We start from the raw sequence: 25,783 nt of genomic DNA on the forward strand, positions 1-25,783 counted from the left end.
TGGTCTGTACTGATGGGAACGGTTCCTGGGAGCGGTGACAAAGGCAGGTGGCTCAGCTATGCCAAGGGGTTTGGAGAGTGGCTTGTGGACAGGTGGAGGAAGAGAGGGAGACAGCCCATGGTAAGATCTGAAATAACATCTGAGTGGGGCACCTCCCAAGGGGCCAGGACACCAACGGAGAGGAAGAACGAGATTGCAAAAAGCTACGGCAGAGTGTGGGGCGTGGAGATTGCTTGTCTGCCACCAGAAATAACAAAGAAATCCAGAAAGTTAAAGATGAGGCTGTCCGCCACTGCACGTGACTGCCAGTGCATGGGGGATGGGGGAGCGGGGCCTGGCTATGAGACTGAAGGTTCAAATTAGCCTCGGGGTCAAAACACCGGCGTGCAGGGAGCCTGCTCCGAACTGCCTCCCACGACGTGCGCGGGACACGCTGGCAACGCCTGTTGAAAGGAGAGTATGAGCTAACTGCCTGTTGGGCCCGCCTGTTTAGTCCTCGAATCATTGTAACGACTGCAAACCTCCCTCCCTAGCACTCCACGCTGAGGACTTCCAAGGTGACCCTGGTGTTCCACTTAATGCCGGTGAGATTTCACTGTGGCTCAGATGCTTCAAGAGGCAGGCCTAGGTCTCTAAAGTACGTTTAACCCAGAGCTGTCCCTTTATCTGATTCTTGTGGTTGAGTTCCTCTTCCCATATAGATTCTCCAACAATTGTTTTTATAAAGGTCATTTGTAAAGTTGCAATTGTTTGGAGCACTGGAATTTTGCATCCTTCTCCCACTTAATAACCTACCAGAAGCACTTTTTCAGATTAGTAAACAATCTTTACAGCCCAGCATTTTAACGGATGCATCTACTAATTCACTGAGCAGATTCAATATATTCTACTAAAATATTACCCTACTGCTGAAAATTTTTCACTATTAGAAATAACGCCCCAAACTGAACCTTTTTGAGATCTCCGTATTTCCAAAATGGCAGGGTTACTCTCCCAGGAGGTGTGAAATCTCTTTCACTCCCAAGTGTTTGCTTTTTGTTGCTATCAGATGGGTTAATTTCTCATTATTAGTGACATATATGGGAGTTAACAGTTTTTTATTTTGTACATACTCTACTGAATCATTCTAATAAATTTTCATTTGTTTCCCTTAGATTTTCTAGACATATGATCCTATATAATCTATAGTGAATGATAATTTTCTTTTCTCCAAATTTTGGTTCATGTTTTACTGTACTGGTCAAAGCTTTGTAAACATCTAAAAATCGCAGAGACAAGAGACATTTTAGCCTACTATTTAAGTTGTTTTTGAATCAGACATTATCTTGATACAGCACTGTTATTCCTACTTTATTTTTAGATGTTCTTTACTTTCTGATATTAATTCTCTAGCTTTATTTAATCCATTTCTATATTAATATTAAATTTTTCTTCATTTCCTATGATAAATTCTACTTTCTTTTAAATCTACTAACACTTTTTTATGTTCTTTATATTCACACGAAGGATTGGTCCATAAATCTTCATTGTCCAATACACAGCACTAGCCACGCGTGGATGCTGAGCGCATGAAGTGGTAGCTCAGGACTGCTAGGTGCTGGAAGTGTAAAATACACACCGTGTTTCAAAAACTTAGTCTCAAAAAAAAAAAAAAAGAAAATATGTTAATATTTTATATTACCTGCTGAGATATTAATATTTTGAAAATACTGATTACATAAAATATAGTACTATATAATGAATTCCACCTGTTTCTGTTTACTTTTTAAAATGTGGCTACTAGAAGAATCTGAATTACGTATGTGGCTGGTATTATATATCTACTGGGCAGCCCTGGTCTGTTTCCTCTTTACCAAGTATCTCAAGTTTTCATGTCAGGTTGGATTTACCTCGGAGAAACAAGTGAGTTGTGAAAGATCTTCTACAATCTGGAACGTTTGCTAAAATGGGATTATATGGGCCTTGACAGCTTGAAAGGATTCATCTAGATTCAACACCCTCCTACTCTGGTTTTTGAGAATTTTTTAAGCTACAGGTCTGTTCTGATATTCTTTTATAAAAGATAAAGCCTCAAATGCCAGGCATTGTCAGAAATGGATAACCCACATTAAATACTAGATTAAATCAAAGATCTACTGATAGCATTTCAGATTTTAGTATAAAAGAGCTACGTATGTTCCTCATTTCCTGGCTGGTTTTTATTGAAAAAAGTAGCCTTAGGGGTACGCAGGTGGCTCAGTCGGTGAAGCAACCGCCTTCTGCTCAGGCCATGATCCCGGGGTCCTGGGACAAAGTCCGACATCGGGCTCCCTGCTCGGTGGGGAGCCTGCTTCTCCTTCTCCCTCTGCCACTCCCCCTGCCTGTACTCTAATAAATAAATAAAATCTTAAAAAAAGAAAAGAAAAAGCCACTTTTTCTTTGTTTTGGAGGCTATGTGAAGACAGTCCTCTTCACCACGATCTGACTAGTCCACCTTTGTGTGTATGTGTACAACTATGAGCAGAAAATGTTCACTGGAAAACCACACCCTACCCTTTTCAGTCTGTGACCGAAATTTAACTCCTTAGAAACCAGATGACATACTACTTATCACTAACCAACCTGTTTGGAGCGGAGTGAGAAGGGTGTGCAGGGACACTGCAGAGGGGAGGCAGAAGCTGCAAAGCTCCTCTGACACCTGAGCAAAACCGTATGCGCAGGTTAGCCTGGGCATGGGGGCCAGCCCAGGCATGGGGGCTGGCCCATGGTCCTCGCAGAAGGCCCACAAAATCCCATGGCAGGCACACATGGGAATATATTCCCACAGCTTGCATTCCCAACGACCAGTCTTTTTTCTTTTATTATTTTTTAATGTAAAATTGATAACCAGCTGTGCCCCCTGGATGCCACTCCTTGCTCCACACCTACTAGACCAGTGACCTTGGACTTAATCATTCAGTAACTCAATTTCTTCATCTGTAAAATGGGGAAAATAAAAAGATATATTTTAGACTTTGAGAATTAAATGAAACAGGGTATGCAAAGCTACCAATAAAGTGTCTGGCACACAGTAAGCATCCAGTAAATGTACACCATGAAAGTAATAGTGTACACTCATTACCTGTTAAGATCACTAGCGAAGTTTCATCTACTAATAAGTGGCTTGGCAATCATGGGACCAGCCAGTATCAATTAAGGAACAGCCAAGTTTATATGTTATGTTCATTAACACATAAACTAAAACTGGGTCATTCTGATCTTGCTGAATCCCTCAATCACCATCAAAGCTCGAAGAAATCAAGGCTTTATCTATTACCCCAGACAAAGACATCATCAAAGAGACAGTCATTGGGGACACTCTTCTCAGAGAAGCACAGGAAGCTCACTCCCTTCCCTGGGGCTTCTGGTTCATTACAGACTACGCAGCTACCTGTGACTCCCTATCGCAGGCTCAATCCCCCTCTCAGCTCAAACTAATGCTGGGTGATCGAGGTGATGCGTGGCAGGGTGGAGGTGAGGAGGCAGCCCCAGACCTGCTCTCTGCGCCGTCTCGCCTTTCCTGCCGAGCTGGAGCCTTCGCCCACTCCAAAAGATCTCCATCAGTTTCTCATTCTGGAGTCTCTACTCATCCACCTCTATAACTAGTGCTTCATGAAAACCCAAATACCAATCATTCTCACCCATGAGAACTTTGCCTTTCTTAAAGTCAGGAAAGGGAGATAAGAAGGATTACAAGTACTAGGGAACACCACTAGAAAATCTCAAAATGGTGGTGTGCTTATTTCAAGGACAAAGGTAGAGGAGAAGTTGTAAGGGCTTCTCGTGAGCGAAAAAGGACAGACATGCTAGGAAGAACAGGAGAGGGTGACAGAAAGGGAGTGTATTTAACACTGCTTTTTGAAAAATGGGAAATGTATTCTGGGATTCCAAAGAAGCTCACATGAATTCCTGGAATAGAAATAGTATACACCTTCCGATGTACTAAGTAATACACAAATATAGTTATAAAAAGGAGTCAAGGAACTTGAGACGGATTGGAGAAACATGATCTGCTCACCAAACAAACTAATTAACCACATACAGTGTATGTAAGGATGAGTCCCAAATGACAAGTCCTGGGCACTCCAAGGAGAACAGAATATCTATAAGACATAGCACTCAGGTGTGACTTCATTAATGAAATGAGACTTCAGCTCAAAATACTATGTGTTTCAGGACACCTGGGTAGCTCAGTTGGTTAAACGGCCAAATCTTGACTTTGGCTTAGGTCATGATCTCAGGGTCCTGGGACTGAGCCCCACATCAGGCCCCACACTCAGCAGGAAGCCTGCCTGAGGACTCTCTCTCCCTTACCCTCTATCCCTCCACTCACTCATGTTCTCTTGCTTGCTCTCTCTCTCTCTCTCTCAAATAAATAAATAAATACATCTTAAAAAACAAAACAAAAAACCTGAGTTTCTCCAAAAGAATAGGAAAGCTTTGTATTTTCAGACAGAACAGAAAATTCTCCCCTCCACCCCCTTACTTCTATAAAATTTAAGAATGTTCTTATATTTACAATTTGGTTTTTGTTTTATTGTTGCTCCATTAAAATCAATAAGTAATTCAAGACCAGCATTCACTGTTTAAGACCTGATACTTGTTCAGTATACAGTTGAGCTTTCGACAGCACGGAACTATAAATGTATTCTCTCTTCCTTATGATTGTCTTAATACCATTTTCTTTTCTCTAGCTTCCTTTATTTTAAGAAGATAATATACAGTACATATACAAAATGTGTGTTGACTCTTCATGTTATTGGTAAGCCTTCTTGGCAACAGTAGACTATGAGGAGTTAACTTTTTGGAGACTCAAAAGTTATAACTGGATTTTCAGCTGTACTGGGGAGAGGGGTCAATGCCACCAACCCGTAGGTTGTTCAAGGGCCAACTTTACAGGATTTCCTTTTCCTTTGGAAAAAATGTTTTAGGCAACTTTCCCTTCACATTATTTTATGTTTTCATTTTTACCTGGCATTTTACTTCTCATTTTTTCATTTCAAATACTTGGTTCATCGGTGTCACCATAAACCATAAACATTATTGCAAGCATTTTTTATTTTCTCTGGGACTAAAATGGTCTCATCTTTCACCCATGAATCATTTGACAAAAAGTGGTAGCACCAACAGGTTCCTTCACCACCCCACGGAAGAAAACACGAAGATACCAGGAAGGAAAAAGCCATAGCTACTGATGGCTAGGGTTTGGCGCCAGGTACTAAGACCATCTCATCTTTAATTATAAGCCCTAATTACCTTTGTCTGCTCGCTGTCTGGGTCTTCAAGCCAAGCATAAGGGTCATGAATCTTATGTCCATGATAATCCTGTACCTGCAACAGACAAAATGTGGTATTGAACAATTAGCGTCTAACCCCCAACTGCGTTAGTATTTTCTGAATGTAACAGAGAAAACAGGAGGACAGGCAAAAATACCCCAATTGGCTCACTGGCAATGTGTCTGCCCAAATTACCACATGAACCAAAGCTGGCAGGTTCTCAAAGGTGTCAAGCCACCCGCCATGAAAAGCATGTTTTAGCTGGAGAGGAAAGAAAGAGGAAAGGTCAGAATAGGGAACTGCTCTGTCTGTACAACACAAAACAAAGGCCTGCCGCTGTGCTAAAGAAACTTGGAAACGTGTGGTCAGTGGCAAAGCCCAGAGTCGCACAATGCAGCCGGGACACAAGAAGGGCACGCTTGTGAAGGAGTTACCACACACGTGCTTACCAGCTTCTCGTCTGTTCCTGCTAAGCTTGCTAGTGATTAGAAAATCTCCCTACAATATATTACATGATAGGTTTTGTCTGTAAGTCTCAACTGCCAAAAAGCAAGTCACCGATGTGCAGTAGAATGATTCTAGTTGATATCAGCTAAAAAAAAAAGCTGACTTGGGCACAATGAAAGAACATTCCTAAAACTGAAGCCTTTCTTCCCTTTTGTGTATTGTTATGGAATGCTTATAATAAAAGAGACACAAAGGCATCACCCAATGAGACTAGTCCGGTATTTGAAGAAAGACAATGGCTTAGTGCAGGCAGGGTCTGGCTGAGGGTAAGGCTTCAGGAGCGTCCATGGGAACTGACCATCAGAAACACCTTCAAGCTTCTGAAAAGCCACATCCTGTGCCTGGCCTCAGAAACTGAGCGAGGCTGCCAGAGCGGGCAGGAGTCACCACTCCCCAGGTGATCATGCCTAAAAAAAAATTCCCAAAGGTAGAGGCCGTTATGAAATCTCTCCGTTTCATACTATCCTGATAAATCTAACTGAAACCACATGGACAATATCTTTCCAGGAAATCTCTCTGAACAACTCCAACATTCCAGCTACAGTTTCTTAGGAAGTTTTTTGGGAACAATACCAGGGTCTCAGATGAATTTTTAACTCCTAGCTTTGTCTCGAACATCAGAAGGTAAGGGCTCCTCCCTAACGGAGAGAAACAATGTCCTGGGAAAAGAAAAATCTGCTGCTTTTACTTCTGGTCACAGTTCCCGTGTGGCTGCTGGGCAGGTGAGAAGAATCTCCTGGTGCCTAAAACCCTGGGCTTTCTGCAAAGGGCCTTCATCTCACTGCATCTGGTGAGAGCCAGGTGAGAGAACACCTGGAGAAATGCACACCTGGAAGAATAGGCAGTTGAAGCAGAACACTCAGAAAATGTTCTCATTAAACAACTGACAAATGCAAGGGACACAACACCAGACTAAAATCTCCCTGATGAGTTTTCATAAAATGACCAACTTTCAACCTTTCTGGAAAACCTCTCTAAATTGTAGCTGATTGTTACCACTGAACGAAAACTTATCTTCGTATCTGCAAGACTTTCACATTTTACACCCCTTGAAGTGGTTTTCAGTATGCTTAAAATAACTACCTTCTCCTCTCTGACAGTAAGAAATCAGAAAAATTTAAAGTTGTAAAGGATCTTCCAATCCAACATTTTTAGGAGCCATGACAGACAATTGGCAACATGCCCAGGGCCGCACCGAGTTCAGAACCAGGGCTAGGACTAAAAGCAAACTGCCAACAGCTTTTCCCCAAATATTCCTTGGAGGTGACACGCCAGGTTTAAAAATGGTCCTCAATTATGATGTTACTAAAACTCAAGACGGTTCTATCGACTTAACTTGTCATAAGAAAGCAGAAAAGATTAACAGGAAATCATGTTAGTTTTGCCTAATACTAGGTCCAAAGCAATGAACATTTGCTGACTATCCACACTGTTGTGCCTAGTGTTTTAGGCATCCTTGTAAGAGGGTGGATGGTATTCCTAGTTTACAGAGTATGGAATACAATTCACAAAGGCGAGCAAGCATAAAGGGCTACAGATTTACTGTTCACTTGGAGGCTACGGTGGACTATAAACACCAAGCCACAGATTTCAGCCACGGTATCTCACTGAAAGGCTCTTACTAACTCAATTTCCAGGTGAGGAAACTGAAGTCAGAAAGTTAACAAGCAGTAGAACCGTGACCCTCTATAAGCCAATCCCAAAGTCCGTGCACTTAACCTCTTGCTAATGAACCAGGCCAGGTGTAAACTGGCAGGTCCACCCCTGACCCAGAGCCCAGGGATGCCTCCTGAATGGTGTTTACCTCTGAGGAAACAGCCCCATCTCCCTGGCACAAGTATTACCATCTAAAACAGACTGAGGTCAGCTGTGCAGCAGACATTTTTAACCAGGGGAGGAAACGCATTCTCCCCAGGACAATCCCAGGAGCCAAGGGCCACCACTCTACTCCCCTGCCCCATTACTTCTTCTACAAGACCATTCGCTACAAGTGGAGTGATCTTATAGCCACATCCCCCAAACTCAAGTTGTGCAGTGTCTGACTCCATCTGATCTAAGTTTGCCAGCCATACCTCATCTCCCCCAGAAGACTTTTTTAAAAATAGAGCCCTGACAAGGCACTGTTACTATTCAATATTTTAGTTGTACTATTCAGTAGCTTACCTGCTGACTTCAGGGTAAATTGCAGAGTCCTGCACACAGCAGGCAAAGCCCATCAAATCTGACCTTTCTTTTTTTTTCCTTTCCTTTCCAGCTCCCATCCAAGCTTGTCCACCCATGGATGGTCACAATGGCCTTCCTGCCATCCCACAAACAAGTCCAAGTCCACAACTGTCCAGCCCCACGTAACTATGATTTATTTTGGTCACACAGCCAGGAATGTCCTTTCTACCTTATCCGACTGGCCAACTTCCAGGCTCAACGCAATATGATCTCTTTGCCCTGTGGAAATTAAACCCATTCTCCTGGGTGTTCTCCACTCACCCCACACACTCTTCTAACCCCTGGAGCATGCCTGAATATTTCCTGACAGCAACACGCTGGGGGAATGGATGATGGCATTGCACTGCAAGTGTCATGGTTTCCAAATTTCTGCTCATTAGGGCAGAAATCCACCAAAAATGGTTGCATACTCCAACCCCACAGTTCAGCAGAAGACTGCTGATGTTCAAGTGACAGAGAGAGAGCTGCAGTAATTTCTAGCACCTGCTGGAGAGAGACAAAACCATCCTAGAAATCAAGGCTACCATTTGAGTAAACGCGCTAAGTCTAGCCTAAGGTTTAGTAATCAAGGCTCTGTCACAGGAAAAAGATACCCCACGTAGGCTATCAGGGCTGGCATAAGTACACTGCGAGAGCCACAGAGCAGAGTCCAAGCTGGACCAGAGCTACATTCTCCTGCCCATGAGGATTAGGGTTCTCACGCGTTCTCTGGTGAGAAGAAATTGGAGAATATTAAAATCCATGCCACCTTTTGAGTTAATTGTTCATTACTGTTTTAATTGTTCATAATCTTTTCGATGTCTTCAAAAAATCCTCACTTAACCCTTTCTAGAACTGCAGGATTTTGGTAACCCAAACGGAAAAACTAAGCAAGGAACGATCCCTACTAAAAACAAAATAAGTCTAAAACAACGCTTATGAAGCCACACAGTATATAGTTCTTTATATTTTTATCTACCCTGAAAACTCAAAGATCCCAAAGAACCAAAATGAGATATTCACATGTCTTCTGATTACTGAAGTCTGGCCCACTGCAGGGCTAGACTGTCATGTGAATAAATGAATGACGATCTTCTTACTGCAAACATTAAGTCCTAAGCCCTGTGGCTAGCCAAGCCAGCATTAATATTTCATATATGAGAAAGAATGCCTCTAACAGGTAAGTAATCTCCCCAAAGGCATCCAGCCAGTGAGCTGCAAAACCAGAACTAGCACTCAGGTCTTTTCCTCTTTTCCATTCTGGGCAGGATCACTTTACTCTCATACACAAAGGAAACACAGGAATACAGCTTCTTGGGCCGTTAGAGTAAATTTAATAATCAAGCAACTGAAGAGACTGAGAAAACATGGTTACCAGATGGCCACTGGTCAAAGAAACCATGAATGTACAGTGCCACTTGGAAGTCTTAATTTGAAACAATATGTCCTTTACTCTAAAGTCTCAGTACCTTTTAACCCAAAGGAAATGTGAAGTACAGACTTTTTGGCATAAATCAGGTCAGAGTAAGTAGAAAAAAACTGGATGTATATATACAAATTTTTTTTTTCTGATTCTATTTTAAGTTATCTGAGAAATTTGGCTATTCCTAAGAGAATCATGCCCACGAGGTCTGGATTCACTCCAGTTCCTAAGATGCCAAATTAATTTTTACACAAAAAGGGTGTTTGCCCAGATTTCCACCCACTAGATCTCAACAGTTACCCTGAGATAATCTACAGCTTATGTAAATGACGGCTAACCCCTCCACTAAGCAAAACAAACTCTTTCTGAAAAAGGCCATCCCCTCTCCCTTCTAAAGGCCTCCTCTCACCCCCATTAACTCCTTTTCTTGTTTAGGAAAACTTGGATCCACACTGTAACCCTGTGGGGTCACTACTCCATCCTTCCCATTACTCTGTCTCGTCTCTGCATCCCCGGCGGCCTGAGGCAGGGCAGGCACTCAATACACGTTTTAAAATCGAATGAATGAACTTCAACTCTTAAGGATTTTAAGTCTGGAAGTTCAAAAAGTTTGCTTTTGTTTTAAATTTTACACCATCCACACACATGCACACTTTCTCCTACCATATTCGAGCAAGAGCCTCCTCCAGTCAAAAAGCGGGGACACGTTCCGTCTTCCCAATCCCGTAAAACGCCCATTCCTACCTGGGCGTCTGCCCTTGACCCCACTGATTTTCGGAGGCGGCCCAACGGCGGCTGACCCCAGGCTCCGCCGCCACCAGGCGGCCAAGGACGGCCACCAGGGCCCCCGCGGCTCGGGAGGAGCCGGGCGCCCCCGGCCCCTTTCTCGCAAACAAAGGCCGAGGGGGAGGGGAGGGACGCAGGGGGCGAGGGGTTGCGGGGAGAGCACTGCGGGCGGCGGCAGACGCGGCACCCGCGGCGGGCAGCCGGGCGGGCGCGGGCTGGGGTACTCACGGCGGTCTCATCGCGGTACACGTCGGGGTACTGGAAGGACAGCATGGCCAGGGGCGGGCGGGGGGCAGCGTGGGGGCGCAGGCTACGGGCTGCGGGCGCGAGCGGACGGGGCTGGCCGCGGGGCGAGGCTGGGACGCTGGCAGGGGCCGAGCGGGCGGCGGCGGCGGCGGGCGGCTCTCGGCCAGGTCTCCCACGACCGAACCGGCGGCGAGGCGGCGAGGACGTGCTGGAAGCAGGAAGCAACTGCCGGCGAGGCCGGGAGCCCCTCCCCGGCGGGCGGGCCCAGCGGCGGCTGCGGCGGCAAGAGGGAGCGGGCGGCGCCGTGCGTGCGCCGGGCCGGGCGCACAGCTCCCTCTGCAGGAGCGCCGGCCGCGCCCGCGCCGCCCGGGCACACGGGCCACCCCGCCGAGGCCGTGCCGCAGCCACGCGGGCCCGCCGCCCGGGGCCACCACGCCGGGCACCCGCCGGAGACGCACCCGCGCCGGCCGGGGACACGGTGCGGGGCACACCTCCGGTCACGCCGGGCCGGGGCCACCACGCCTCCTCCCTCCCGCCCTCCCGAAGTCCCTCGCTGTCAGTTGAGCCGTAGCCGCGCGGGCGGGAGAGTGAACAGCCGGGTTTGCTTATTAATCGATTCCCCCATCTTCCCGTTCCCGGGCGCGGTGGGGCGGCAAAGGGAGACCTTGCCTCTCCCCAGCGGTGACAGCGGAGGGCTTGGGGTGGCCTAATTATCAGTGCCTACGACTCCGGTCTTGGAAGGGAAGGAGTAATGGCTTGTGATAACCGTGAAGGAAACACATCTCCCTTAACTCCAACACCCCTAGTGGGCACTGGGTGGTTGGGCATCCAGATTACAGAGGTGCTTAGAGGTTTTCGTAGGACAATGGGTGAGCCCTTATCTAAGCTTTGCCAATTGAGAGGGGACTAAGGTGGGAGCATCCAGGGTCTTTTGATCATCCTGCCAATTCCTTAATTCCGTTCCTGCCGATGTGTTTGTTTACTGAGCACCTACTGTCATCCCTGTAGGAGAAAGAGTAGCAGCCAAGATGCTTGACCTCAAAGTCATGACATTTGAATAGTTCTATTTCTTCATCCTTGGGCTAAGTCTTGCTTTCTGGACCATTGGAAAGAAGCTTTATAGCCCCCACCACGAGAGCTGTTGTATGTGTCCTATGTGTTATGTACTGCTGACTTCTTAAAAAGTCCTGGGAGGGTGGCATGGGTGTGACCAGAAAGTCCTTCCCGTCCTAAATTCCAAGTGGACGTGGTAAGGGTTGTCAAAGCGTGTGTTCTGTTTCTTTTGCGTTATCCCAATTCCATTTCTCAGCCATACTTCAGTGTTTCTGTTCATGGCAAGGTGTTTGATAACCATGTTTTGCATCCATTTACAAACACTCCAACCTGAGAATCGTCAGTTCTGGGAAAGCTCACGTTATTGATGCCATGCACACACACAGTACTCTGCAGTCCAGCATTCCTGATCCTGGTCACCAACCCATGCCTTGCCTGTCTGTGTCCTGGCCCAGGGACTGCCAGGCCCGGCCCCATGCTTCTGCCACTTGTGGGAGGGTTCCTTAAGGGCAACTCAGGAAGACCTGACCTAGCTGATCCCCTAATAACAATGACAACAATAACAGTTGATTCTTCCAATATGGCAGGAAATTATCTTACTTGAACTTATGAGATAATGAATATCCCAATTTTATAGTTGAGGAAAACGGGGGCTGACTTATGCCCAGGATTTAACAAATAGTTATTTAAAAAAAAAAAAAGTCAAAAATAGAGCCAGGATTCAAACCCAGATCTCTCTGACACCAACACTCAGTCATAATCATAAATAAGTAGGAGCACTCTGTGGTCTATAAGAACCGCCATAAACAGGTGAAACTTTCCCAGGGTTTCATTTTAGCAAGAAAGGTAGAAATTAGGGGAATTGTGGTACCCAAAGGACAAGTCAAACTTCAGGGATCATCTTCCTTTCCTGTCTAGGCAGTTACTCTGGTACCCAGGTTCTCGGGCCCTGACAGCCAAGGGTTTGCATGCGGCACAGATGGTGTGCAGTGGGCTGCCAGCAGTAGATTGTCTGCGACTGGAATGAGGTGGAGTGGAGAGGAAGACCCATTCCCCTCTTTTTTTTTTTTTTTTTTGCCAGACTGATTGTACACTATGACCTTTGCCACATATTTGATAGGGGTTGTCTGCTTTAATCCTCCTAAAAGAGTCCATTTTACAGAAGAGGAATCTCAGCAGCTTTAAAGAGTTTGTCTGAAGTTCTCACATCGTTAAGACAGAGCCAAGGTTCAAATTTATCAGTTGACTGCAAAGTCCATGCTCTACCTTGTCTGTAGAAAATGAAGACATGGAAATGGACATGGACATGGACATGGAAGGACTGATTCTTTTAGGTGCTTGCTGGATAATCCTTCCATGGACATGGAAGACATGGAAATTCCAACTCCAGAATGCTCTTTGACCTCTGACATTTCATGCTACTTCCAGGGGAATTACAGAATTAACTCTTAAAAATTCGTGCTCTATGGGGCGCTGGGTGGCTTAGTGGGTTAAAGCCTCTGCCTTCTGCTCAGGTCATGATTGAGCCTCACATCGGGCTCTCTGCTCCGTGGGGAGCCTGCTTCCTCCTCTCTCTCTCTCTGCCTGCCTCTCTGCCTACTTGTGTTCTCTGTTTAATAAATAAATAAAATCTTAAAAAAAAAATTCGTGCTCTAACCTACAACCATTCTCACAACACAAGGCCCCTGGGGGGTGGGACTAGCAGAGACACAGAAGGACCTCCAGGGAGGCCTGGAGCCTGACTGCCAAGGCCTGACCTCCAACTTTGTAGCCCACTCTTTTTTTTTTTTAAGGGAGAGAATTCCATTCTATGTATTTATTTTTTCTTTTTCTTTCTTTTTTTTAAATTAACATATAAGGTATTATTTGTTTCAGGGTTACAGGTCTGTGATTCATCAGGGTTCACCATAGCACATAACCTCCCATGCTATCACCCACCCACTCCCATCCCTCCCACCTCCCTCCACTCCAGCAACCCTCAGTTTTCTTCCTGAGATTGAAAATCTCTTATGGTTTGTCTCCCTTTCTGGTTTTGTCTTATTTAATTTCCGCCCCCCTTCCCCTATGATCTTCTCTCTTGTTTTTCAAATTCCTCACATCAGTGAGATCATATGATAATTGTCTTTCTCTGATTGACTTATTTCGCTTAGCATAATGCCCTCTAGTTCCATCCACATTGTTGTAAGTGGTAAGATTTGGGGGTTTTGATGGCCGCATAATATTCCTCTGTGTGTGTGTGTGTGTGTGTGTGTGTGTGTGTGTGTGTGTGACATTGTAACTCTTTTAACCAGAGTTACTATAGTAACGAGGCAGGTTAGTGATATTTACTGCCACTTGGCTATCTCAAGCCCACTCCAGGCACTTGTCACAGCATTCTTCCCAACCACACATAGGAATCTCCAAGGGAGGATTTCTGGTAATTAGCCAAGGAGGTAAGTGCTGACTGAAATCCATCCTGCTCTCTACTTGCCATACTGTGCATGGGGCACTGACTGCATTCATGTGGAAAAAGGGGTGTCAGTGTTCTCACAAAGATCCAGTGGCAGGAGGCTTCATCTGCCCACAGGAAACATCTTTCTAATTCACACAGGAGTGCCATCTTGTTAGTGCCCCTTAAGACTGATTCTTTAGGGGATACCTGGGTGGCTCAGTGGGTTAAAGCCTCTGCCTTCAGCTCAGGTCACGATCCCAGGGTCCTGGGATCGAGCCCCGCATTGGGCTCTCTGCTCAGAGGGGAGCCTACTTCCCCTTCCTCTCTCTCTGCCTGCCTCTCTGCCTACTTGTGATCTCTGTCTGTCAAACAAATAATCTTTAAAAAAAAAAAAAAAGACTGATTCTTTTAGGTGCTTGCTGGATAATCCTTTCATTTGACTCTGGTTTCCAGGTAGCTAGCTGACCTATTAATTGGTGGATGGCAGTAATTTCCAGCTCTGTTTCCTTAAAGATTTATGTAACTTTTTCCAATATGGCTTTTAATAAAAATTCTTATCTATTCCTGTATATCTAATCTCTGCAGGGCATCATGAAGTGTGAAATAGCATCTAGTGTAAATAGTGAGGTTCTCTTCCTGGCCTTGCCCTTATTTCCCTGACTTTGAATGAGTCCTTATATCAGCAGTATATATTCTTGAAATATTTTACTTTTTAAAAATAATCTCTATATCCAACATGGGACTCCAACTTACAACTCTGAGATCTAAAGTCCTGTGCTCTATCAACTGAGCCCGCCGGGCACCCCACATCATCAGTACTTTTTATCTGTACATGAGAGAATTGGTTCAAGTTCACTTGTTCTAAGTAAGAACTAAAGCAGAGGCGGGGAAGCCTCAAAACTGTCTCTGGAATTCAGAACGAATCATCCTAGGGGAGTGCTATCCATATCTCCTGGGCAGAGAGAGGGGAGAGTGGGCAATGATTATCTACTGAAGGGCTTTCTCCACAGTCTTCTGTTTTCAACCCATCCACAAGCGTAGGTTTGGCTCAGAGGCCATAGCTGGGCCTCTGATACTCACTAAATTCATAGTTTAAATTATAAATTCATAGATCATAAATTCTGATCTTTTCAGAAAACTGTGGCGGTTCCCTTCTAACACCCTTCTTTTGATAGAGGCATGTGGTTTAAAGGCTGTGTGTCTGGCATTTTAACTGTGAAATCTCGGGTCTCTACCTCCTCCTCCCCTCTTTGACTTAATGCCTGGGCTAGGGCTGAATTAAATCCAGGTTTAAAAAAAATTGGGGTGGAAAGACTGGATCAAGAATTAATCTGCCGTATTTTTCTACTTTAGTTCGTGAAACTTATCTATGCCATTTCTTTTTTTCTTTTTAAAGATTTTATTTCTTTATTTGACAGAGATCACAAGTAGGCAGAGAGGCAGGCAGAGAGAGAGGAGGAAGCAGGCTCCCTGCTGAGCAGAGAGCCTGATGCAGGGCTCCATCCCAGGACCCTGGGATCATGACCTGAACCAAAGGCAGAGGCTTTAACCCACTGAGACACCTAGGTGCCCTATCTATACCATTTCTAATGAAGCTCCCAAGTTAGGAGTGTTTGCAGATCAGGAAAGAGGAATCTTTTTTTCCTATTCTGTTACTAAGAGAAAAATCAGGTGTGGCCTCCGATTTTAAATGAAGTTTATTTTATAAAAATAAATGAAATTATATTATAAAATAATATAATGAAATTATATTACAAAGTAAAATGAAATGAAGTCATTTTTTGTAAGTGGGGAAAGATGAAATAATATATTCATCTGTTTCAGATTTAGAACTTAAAGCTATTCAGTAAATACAATATGTAATACTTAAATGTGTCAGTTATATTATTGGCTATAAAAGCAGAAAGGAGATTAAGAAAGAACAGGGAGGGGGGAAAAGTGATATAGACAAAGCAAGATGGAGACACAGCATCCCAGACTGACTAATATTAAGAAATATGAAGATTAAACACAAAAAGATAACATGGAATCAGACGATAAGCACATGAAAACACATAAAGAAAATCAAAGTGGGACACACAGAAAAATAGTGTTGCACAACACTTCATTTTACAGTTTTTAAAACATTAATGTTAAAAATATTAAGGTCTGGGACAACTGGGTGGCTCAGTTGGTTAAGAGACTGCCTTCAGCTCAGGTCATGATCCTGGAGTACCAGGATAGAGTCCCGCATCAGGCTCCCTGCTTGGCAGGGAGTCTGCTTCTCCCTCTAACCCTCCCCCTTCTCATGCTCTCTCTCTCAAATAAATAAATAAAATCTTAAAAAAAAAAAGTTCTTTGGAACTTTTACGACTCTGGAATAATTAATGGTGGACGCCTTGAGGTTTGCCTCATTAATTTAAACCAAGCAGGGTATCTGACCTCCACACAAGAGGTTGGTCACCCTGTTCAGCACCTCCATTTTCTCTGGAGTTCCTGAGTAGCAACCAGACTGTCTTTCCGTTTCCTACAGCTTCTGTCATGTAGTCCTCACAGGTTCATTAATTCTAAAGAACTAAGCCTACATTCAAGTTCACTGGGCTGGTCTTGTTTGACATTTACAGTTTAACCATTTCACTATAGACCAGTGTAGTATTATAGCCTCTAGTAAGTAATACATGCTGGGAAGCATTAGTCTTCAGTCCATTACACTCTGCGCTTTTGGGGAATCAGTATCCCATAAAACCCAAAGAGTTGGTTTTCTGGCTAGTTTAGAGTTTGCCCCAACTCTTAGGACAAGCTAAGATCTCTACATCTCTCCGGTTGAGAGCTCAAATTCTACTAGCTGACAGAGGTCCCAGCTCCCAATTGAACTTACCATTTTTTCTCCTTTTCTGAAGGGAGCAGGGCCAAGATGCCTCACCCTATTGTTTTTATAAAAGTACTACATGGAGACTTCCAGTTAGGGCACTGAGGCAGACTAGTTAGGTCCTGCTAAAGAAACGAAAGAATTGTTAAATAATTGCCACACCTCCAAAGAGACTGTCCATTAAAACCAAAACAAAACAAAAACAAAAACAAAAGAAACACCAAAAAAAACCCCAAACAAACAACTCGGGAGAGAGGGAAACGGTAAGGTCACCAGGATAAGGAACTCCAAAGGGCATCATTCACATTGCCTTCTATGTAAATGGCACCCTCTAGAGTTGTACAAAGTAGTTTCCTTATAACACATCCGAGAGAGATTGCCTGAAAACAAATGCCTATTTCTGAATTGTCTGTCACAAGGGGCCATTTTTGAAGGAAAGCAACCTAACGTAAGCCCAGAGGTTTTCTCCAGATTAGATCAACCACAATTTAACTCCCAATCCCAGATCACGCAAGGAAACAATATTGGCTTTCAGTCTCTTAGCGTTCAGTGACATTGTCACACTTCCTTGATATCCACTGTGTTGCAAGGGGCTGTGAGCCCGAAAATTACGTTTCCGAAATGCCCTTGTCAGCGAGCTACCTTCTTCTTTTTTTTTTTTCTTAATTTTTATCCATTTATTTGACAGAGAGAGAGAGATCATAAGTAGGCAGAGAGGCAGGCAGAGAGAGAGGGAAACAGGCTCCCTGCTGAGCAGAGAGCCCGATGTGGGCGGGGCTCGATTCCCAGACCCTGAGATCATGACCTGAGCTGAAGGCAGAGGCTTTAACCCACTGAGCCACCCAAGTGCCTCTGCGGGCTACCTTCTATTTTTTTTTTTTTTTTAAAGATTTTATTTATTTATTTGACAGAGAGAGATCACAAGTAGACAGAGAGGCAGGCAGAGAGAGAGAGAGAGAGAGAGAGGGAAGCAGGCTCCCCGCCGAGCAGAGAGCCCGATGCGGGCCTCGATCCCAGGACCCTGAGATCATGACCTGAGCTGAAGGCAGCGGCTTAACCCACTGAGCCACCCAGGCGCCCCGGGCTACCTTCTATTAAAGGAAGAAAACAGAGATGACTGGGGGAGGTGGAGAGACACCACTTTTCTCTCTTGGTTTAGGTTCCGACAATGACAGGCACCCGCAGATCATGGGAGACTTCTAGAATAGCCACACAGTTGAATAGGTGGTGGGGAACCTTTGGCCCCCAAAGCATCAGCAGCAAATTTAGCAATTTCTTTTTTTAAAAAATATTTTATTTATTTATTTGACAGAGATCACAAGTAGGCAGAGAGACAGGCAAAGAGAGAGGGGGAAGCAGGCTCCCCACTGAGCAGAGAGCCCGATTCGGGGCTCGATCCCAGGACTCTGGGATCGTGACCTGAGCCGAAGGCAGAGGCTTAACCCACTGAGCCACCCAGGTGCCCCAAATTTGGCAATTTCAAAGGGACTGTGGCTCCCAGGCTCTGGCAGCAAAGTGTATGCTATGGACTTCCCAAGGAGTATGACAGCAATTAGTAACTGGGGTTGGTGCCGCATCAGCGTCACTGTTCTCCTGGGGACTGCATGAACCACTTAACCTTTTCCTCCTCCAGGGATGCCTGGGTGGCTCAGTGGGTTAAAGCCTCTGCCTTTGGCTCAGGTCATGATCCCAGAGTCCTGGGATCAAGCCCTGCATCAGGCTCTCTGAGCCTCCTTTTCCCTCTCTGTCTCTCTGCCTACTTGTGATCTCTGTCAAATAAATAAATGAAATCTCTTTAAGAACAAAAACCAAACCTTTTCCTCCTCCAACCTCAAAAGAAAGACTGACTTCTGAATCTCTAGGTAATATTACCCTTCCTCTTTTAATCTTCCAGGCCATCCCACTTGTATAATAAATTTCTTTTATTAAATTCTTTCTACTTGCAGTAGCTACCATGGTTCTTTTTATTTCTCCCTATCTAGACATTTTTTAAATGATGAATAAGAATAAGAAAAAAATAACAAACAACATATTTAGACCCTCTGAGGGTTTTATGTACCGGAAAGACCAAATACATATTATAGAATGCTATGATATGTAGTGTTTCGAGACAAAAATGTCATCCCCCGAATAGTAAATTGCAAGACTATAAAAATGACTGACCAGATATGGAAAAACAAGATATAACTTTTAGAAATTAAAAATAAATTAAGTCATGGCTAGGTTAAATATCAAATTAGAAAGCTAAAGGGAATTCATTAACTGAAAGGTAGCTTTGAGGAAGTTATACTAAATGTAACACATACAAAGAGATGGAAAATATGAAAGAAAAGAAGAAATATGAAACATGAAAGGAAGGAGGAAACCATTCGATCATCTCTTTACATTAAGAAAACAAAATTCCATACCCATTCATTAAACAAACACTGAAGGAAAAATAGGAATAGAAGACAATACCCTTAATATAATTAAGGTAAACAAAAAACAGAAACAAAGACCAAAGAATCCAACCCTACCACAAACAATTTATCTATTTGCTTGTTTATTTTCATCACAACAAATGCCCTCCTTAATCCCCATTACAGATTTACCCATCTCCCCCCTGCCCCACCCCGTAACCATCAGTTTGTTCTCTACAGTTAGCAGTCTGTTTTTTGGTTTGTCTGTCTCTTTTTTCCCCCTTTACTTGTTTCTTTTGTTTTGTTAATTCCACATATGAGTGAAATCATATAGCATTTGTCTTTCTCTGACTGACATATTTCACTCAGCATTATACTCTCTAGCTCCATCCATTTGCCATTATGTAAATGACAAGATTTCATTTATTTTAATGGATGAGTTTTTATTTTTTTATTATTTATTTATTTATTTGACAGACAGAGATCACAAGTAGGCAGAGAGGCAGGCAGAGAGAGAGAGAGAGAGAGAGAGAGGAGGAAGCAGGCTCCCCACGGAGCAGAGAGCCCGACATGGGGCTCGATCACAGGACCTCAGGATCATGACCTGAGCCGAAGGCAGAGGCTTTAACCCACTGAGCCACCCAGGCGCCCCATAATGGATGAGTTTTATATATATATACATATATATATATATAAAACTTTTATATATATATATGAAACCACGTCTTTATCCACTCATCTATCAATGGACACCTGGGCTACTTCCATGTTTTAGCTATTGTAAATAACGCTGCTATAAATATAGGGGTGCAAGTATCCCTTTGAATTAGGTTTTTTTAATTCTTCAAGTAAATACTTAGCAGTGCCATTGCTGGGTCATAGGGTAATGCTATTTTTAACTTTTTGAGGCGCCCGTTTTCCGGAGTGGCTGCATCTATTTGCATTCCCACCAACAATGCACGAGTGTTCCTTTTTCTCCACATCCTTACCAACACCTGCTGTTCTTATGTTCTAGATCTGAAGCATTCTGACAGGTGTGAGGTGCTATCTCATTGTAGTTTTGATTTGCATTTCCCTGATGATGAATAATGATGAACGTCTTTTCACATGTCTGCTAGCCATCTGTATGTCTTCTTTAGAAAAATATCTGTTCATGTCTTCTGCCCATTTTAAGTTGGATTATTTGTTCTTTGGGTGTAGAGTTCTATAAATTCTTTACCTATTTTTGATACTAATCCTTTTTCTGATATGTTATTTGCAAAAATCTTCTCCCATTCCATAGGCTGCTTTTAGTTTTATTGATCATTTCCTTCACTGTGCAGGTACTTTTCATTTTGATGTAGTCCAAATAGTTCATTTTTGCTGTTATTTCCTTTGTCTTAGGAGACAAATCTAGAAAAACATTGCTTTGGCCAGTGTCAGAGAAAATACTGCCCATGCTCTCTTCAGGGATTATTATGGTCTCACAACCTACAGTTAGATCTTTAATCCATTTTGAGTCTATTTTTCTGTATGGTTAAAGAAAGTGGTCCAGTTTTGTTCTTTTGCATGCAGCTTTCTGTTTTTTTCACACCATTTGTTGAAGGGCCTGTCTTTTTCCCATTGTAGATTCATTCCTCCTTTGTTGAAGATTAATTGAGCATATAATTGTAGGTTTTTCTGGGCTTTCTATTCCATTGATCTTTTTGTGTATTTTTATGCCAGTATCATACTATTTTAATTACTATGACTGTGTAATGTAACTTGAAATCTGGAATGGTGATAAGTAAAGTTTGTTTTTCTTTTTCAAGATTTCTTTGGCTATTCAAGGTCTTTCATGGTTCCATACAAATTTTAGGATTCTTTGTTCTAGTTCTGTGAAAAATGCTATTGAGTTTTGATAGAGTTTGCACTAAATGTATAGATTGGTTTGGGTAGTATAGACATTTTAACAATATTTGTTCTTCTAATCCATGACCATGGAACTGCTTCCATTTCTTTATGTCATCTTGAATTTCTTTCACCAGTGCTTGATAGTTTTCATAGTACAGGTCTTTTACCTCTTTGGTTGAGTTTATTCCTAGATCTTTTATTGGTTTTGATGCAATTATAAATGGGACTGTTTTCTTAATTTCACTTTCTACTGCTTTATTATTTTTATATTATTATTAATATTTATATATAATATATATAATAATATAATAAATTATTATTATTTAGTATATAGAAACGCCACAGATTTTTGAACACTGATTTTGTATCCTATGACTTTACAGAATTCACTTATCAGTTTTGGAGGATTTTTGGTGGTGTCTTTAGGGTTTTCTATATATAGTGTCATGTCATTTGCAAATAGTAAGAGTTTGACTTCTTCCTTACCAATGTGGATGCCTTTTGTTTCTTTATGTTGTCTGATTGCTGTGGCGAGGACTTCCAGCCCTCTGTTGAATAAAAGTGATGAGAATGGACATCTTTGTCTTGTTCCTGACCTTAGGGGAAAAGCTCTCAACTTTCAACCTTAAAGATGATGTTGGCTGTGGGTTATTCATATAAGGCCTTTATTATGTTGAGGTATGTTCCTTCTAGACCTACTTTGCAACATATCATGAATAGATATTATATTTTGTTGAATACTTTTTCTGTATCTGTTGAAATGATCATATGGGTTTTTATCCTTTCTCTTATTGATGCCACCTATCACATTGATTATTTTGTGAATATTGAACCACCCTTGTATCCCAGGAATAAATCTCACTTGATCGTGGTCTATGATTATTTTATTTTATTTTATTTTATTTTTTTTATAAACATATAATACATTTTTATCCCCAGGGGTACAGGTCTGCGAATCGCCAGGTTTACACACTTCACAGCACTCACCTTAGCACATACCCTCCCCAATGTCCATAACCCCACCCTCCTAACCCCCCTCCCCCCATCAACCCTCAATTTGTTTTGAGAGATTAAGAGTCACTTATGGTTTGTCTCCCTCCCAATCCCATCTTGTTTCATTTACTCTTCTCCTACCCCCTTAACCCCCCATGTTGCATCTCCTCTCCCTCATATCAGGAAGATCATATAATAGTTGTCTTTCTCTGATTGACTTATTTCGCTAAGCATGATACCCTCTAGTTCCATCCACATCGTCGCAAATGGCAAGATTTCATTTCTTTTGATGACCGCATAGTATTCCATTGTGTATATATACCACATCTTCTTTATCCATTCATCTGTTGATGGACATCTAGGTTCATTCCATAGTTTGGCTATTGTAGACATTGCTACTATAAACATTCGGGTGCACGTGCCCCTTCGGATCACTACGTTTGTATCTTTAGGGTAAATACCCAGCAGTGCAATTGCTGGGTCATGCGGTAGTTCTATTTTAAACATTTTGAGGAACCTCCATGTTGTTTTCCAGAGTGGTTGCACCAGCTTGCATTCCCACCAACAGTGTAGGAGGGTTCCCCTTTATCCGCATCCTCACCAGCATCTGTCATTTCCTGACTTGTTAATTTTAGCCATTCTGACTGGTGTGAGGTGGTATCTCATTGTGGTTTTGATTTGTATTTCCCTGATGCCGAGTGATATGGAGCACTTTTTCATGTGTCTGTTGGCCATCTGGATGTCTTCTTTGCAGAAATGTCTGTTCATGTCTGCTGCCCATTTCTTGATTGGATTATTTGTTCTTTGGGTGTTGAGTTTGCTAAGTTCTTTATAGATTTTGGACACTAGCCCTTTATCTGATATGTCATTTGCAAATATCTTCTCCCATTCTGTCAGTTGTCTTTTGGTTTTTTTAACTGTTTCCTTTGCTGTGCAAAAGCTTTTGATCTTGATAAAATCCCAATAGTTCATTTTTGCCCTTGCTTCCCTTGCCTTTGGCGATATTCCTAGGAGGATGTTGCTGCAGCTGAGGTCAAAGAGGTTGCTGCCTGTGTTCTCCTCAAGGATTTTGATGGATTCCTGTCTCACATTGAGGTCCTTCATCCATTTTGAGTCTATTTTCGTGTGTGGTGTAAGGAAATGATCCAATTTCATTTTTCTGCATGTGGCTGTCCAATTTTCCCAACACCATTTATTGAAGAGGCTGTCTTTTTTCCATTGGACATTCTTTCCTGCTTTGTCGAAGATGAGTTGACCATAGAGTTGAGGGTCTATTTCTGGGCTCTCTATTCTGTTCCATTGATCTATGTGTCTGTTTTTGTGCCAGTACCATGCTGTCTTGGTGATGACAGCTTTGTAATAGAGCTTGAAGTCCAGAATTGTGATGCCACTAACTTTGGCTTTCTTTTTCAATATTCCTTTGGCTACTCGAGGTCTTTTCTGGTTCCATATAAATTTTAGGATGATTTGTTCCATTTCTTTGAAAAAAATGGACGGTATTTTGATAGAAATTGCATTAAATGTGTAGATTGCTTTAGGTAGCATAGACATTTTCACAATATTTATTCTTCCAATCCAAGAGCATGGAACATTTTTCCATTTCTTTGTGTCTTCCTCAATTTCTTTCATGAGTACTTTATAGTTTTCTGTGTATAGATTCTTAGTCTCTTTGGTTAGGTTTATTCCTAGGTATCTGATAGTTTTGGGTGCAATTGTAAATGGGATAGACTCCTTAATTTCTCTTTCTTCTGTCTTGTTGTTGGTGTAGAGAAATGCAACTGATTTCTGTGCATTGATTTTATATCCTGACACTTTACTGAATTCCTGTACAAGTTCTAGCAGTTTTGGAGTGGAGTCTTTTGGGTTTTCCACATATAGTAATATATCATCTGCAAAGAGTGATAGTTTGACTTCTTCTTTGCCGATTTGGATGCCTTTAATTTCCTTTTGTTGTCTGATTGCTGAGGCTAGGACTTCTAGTAATATGTTGAATAGCAGTGGTGATAATGGACATCCCTGCCATGTTCCTGACCTTAGCGGAAAAGCTTTCAGTTTTTCTCCATTGAGAATGATATTTGTGGTGGGTTTTCATAGATGGCTTTGATGATATTGAGGTATGTGCCCTCTATCCCTACACTTTGAAGAGTTTTGATCAGGAAGGGATGCTGTACTTTGTCAAATGCTTTTTCAGCATCTATGGAGAGTATCATATGGTTCTTGTTCTTTCTTTTATTAATGCGTTGTATCACATTGATTGATTTGCAGATGTTGAACCAACCTTGCAGCCCTGGAATAAATCCCACTTGGTCGTGGTGAATAATCCTTTTAATGTACTGTGGAATCCTATTGGCTAGTATTTTGGTGAGAATTTTTGCATCTGTGTTCATCAAGGATATTGGTCTGTAGTTCTCTTTTTTGATGGGATCCTTGTCTGGTTTTGGGATCAAGGTGATGCTGGCCTCATAAAATGAGTTTGGAAGTTTTCCTTCCATTTCTATTTTTTGGAACAGTTTCAGGAGAATAGGAATTAGTTCTTCTTTAAATGTTTGGTAGAATTCCCCCGGGAAGCCGTCTGGCCCTGGGCTTTTGTTTGTTTAGAGGTTTTTGATGACTGTTTCAATCTCCTTACTGGTTATGGGTCTGTTCAGGCTTTCTATTTCTTCCTGGTTCAGTTGTGGTAGTTTATATGTCTCTAGGAATGCATCCATTTCTTCCAGATTGTCAAATTTGTTGGCGTAGAGTTGCTCATAGTATGTTCTTATAATTGTCTGTATTTCTTTGGTGTTCGTTGTGATCTCTCCTCTTTCATTCATGATTTTATTTATTTGGGTCCTTTCTCTTTTCTTTTTGATAAGTCTGGCCAGGGGTTTATCAATCTTATTAATTCTTTCAAAGAACCAGCTCCTAGTTTCGTTGATTTGTTCTATTGTTTTTTTTGTTTCTATTTCATTGATTTCTGCTCTGATCTTTATGATTTCTCTTCTCCTGCTGCGTTTAGGGTTTCTTTCTTGTTCTTTCTCCAGCTCCTTTAGGTGTAGGGTTAGGTTGTGTACCTGAGACCTTTCCTGTTTCTTGAGAAAGGCTTGTACCGCTATATATTTTCCTCTCAGGACTGCCTTTGTTGTGTCCCACAGATTCTGAACCGTTGTGTTTTCATTATCATTTGTTTCGATGAATTTTTTAAATTCTTCTTTAATTTCCTGGTTGACCCATTCATTCTTTAGAAGGATGCTGTTTAGTCTCCATGTATATGGGTTCTTTCCAAATTTCCTCTTGTGATTGAGTTCTAGCTTCAGAGCATTGTGGTCTGAAAATATGCAGGGAATGATTCCAATCTTTTGATACCCGTTGAGAATACTTACCTGGCAGGGGAGATACCATGATCATGATACCCGTTGAGAACTGATTTAGGACCGAGAATGTGATCTATTCTGGAGAATGTTCCATGTGCACTAGAGAAGAATGTGTATTCTGTTGCTTTGGGATGAAATGTTCTGAATATATCTGTGATGTCCATCTGGTCCAGTGTGTCATTTAAGGCCTTGATTTCCTTGTTGATCTTTTGCTTGGATGATCTGTCCATTTCAGTGAGGGGAGTGTTAAAGTCCCCTACTATTATTGTATTATTGTCGATGTGTATCTTTGATTTTGTGATTAATTGGTTTATATAGTTGGCTGCTCCCACGTTAGGGGCATAGATATTTAAATTGTTAGATCTTCTTGTTGGA

The 25,783-nt window shown here is 42.5% G+C and overlaps 1 protein-coding gene across 2 annotated transcripts in view; it reads right to left on the reverse strand.

Moving 5' to 3' along the window:
* The window catches only part of PREP (prolyl endopeptidase), a 119,803-nt gene extending 109,027 nt beyond the window's left edge, over positions 1-10,776 (reverse strand). The window contains exons 1-2 of one of the 2 annotated variants that reach the window (XM_047732078.1): positions 10,442-10,760; positions 5,275-5,349 (exon numbers count right to left, since the gene is read on the reverse strand). In XM_047732078.1, the coding sequence (XP_047588034.1) occupies positions 5,275-5,349; positions 10,442-10,486 (120 nt within the window). In that variant the 5' untranslated portion in view covers positions 10,487-10,760. Of the gene's footprint in view, positions 1-5,274; positions 5,350-10,441 lie in introns of both variants that reach the window. The other variant, XM_047732079.1, reaches the window with a different exon arrangement.
* Positions 10,777-25,783: the final 15,007 nt, after the last annotated feature.

Source organism: Lutra lutra, chromosome 6, assembly GCF_902655055.1.
Source record: "Lutra lutra chromosome 6, mLutLut1.2, whole genome shotgun sequence".
In the NCBI taxonomy this organism is placed as follows: Eukaryota; Metazoa; Chordata; class Mammalia; order Carnivora; family Mustelidae; genus Lutra; species Lutra lutra.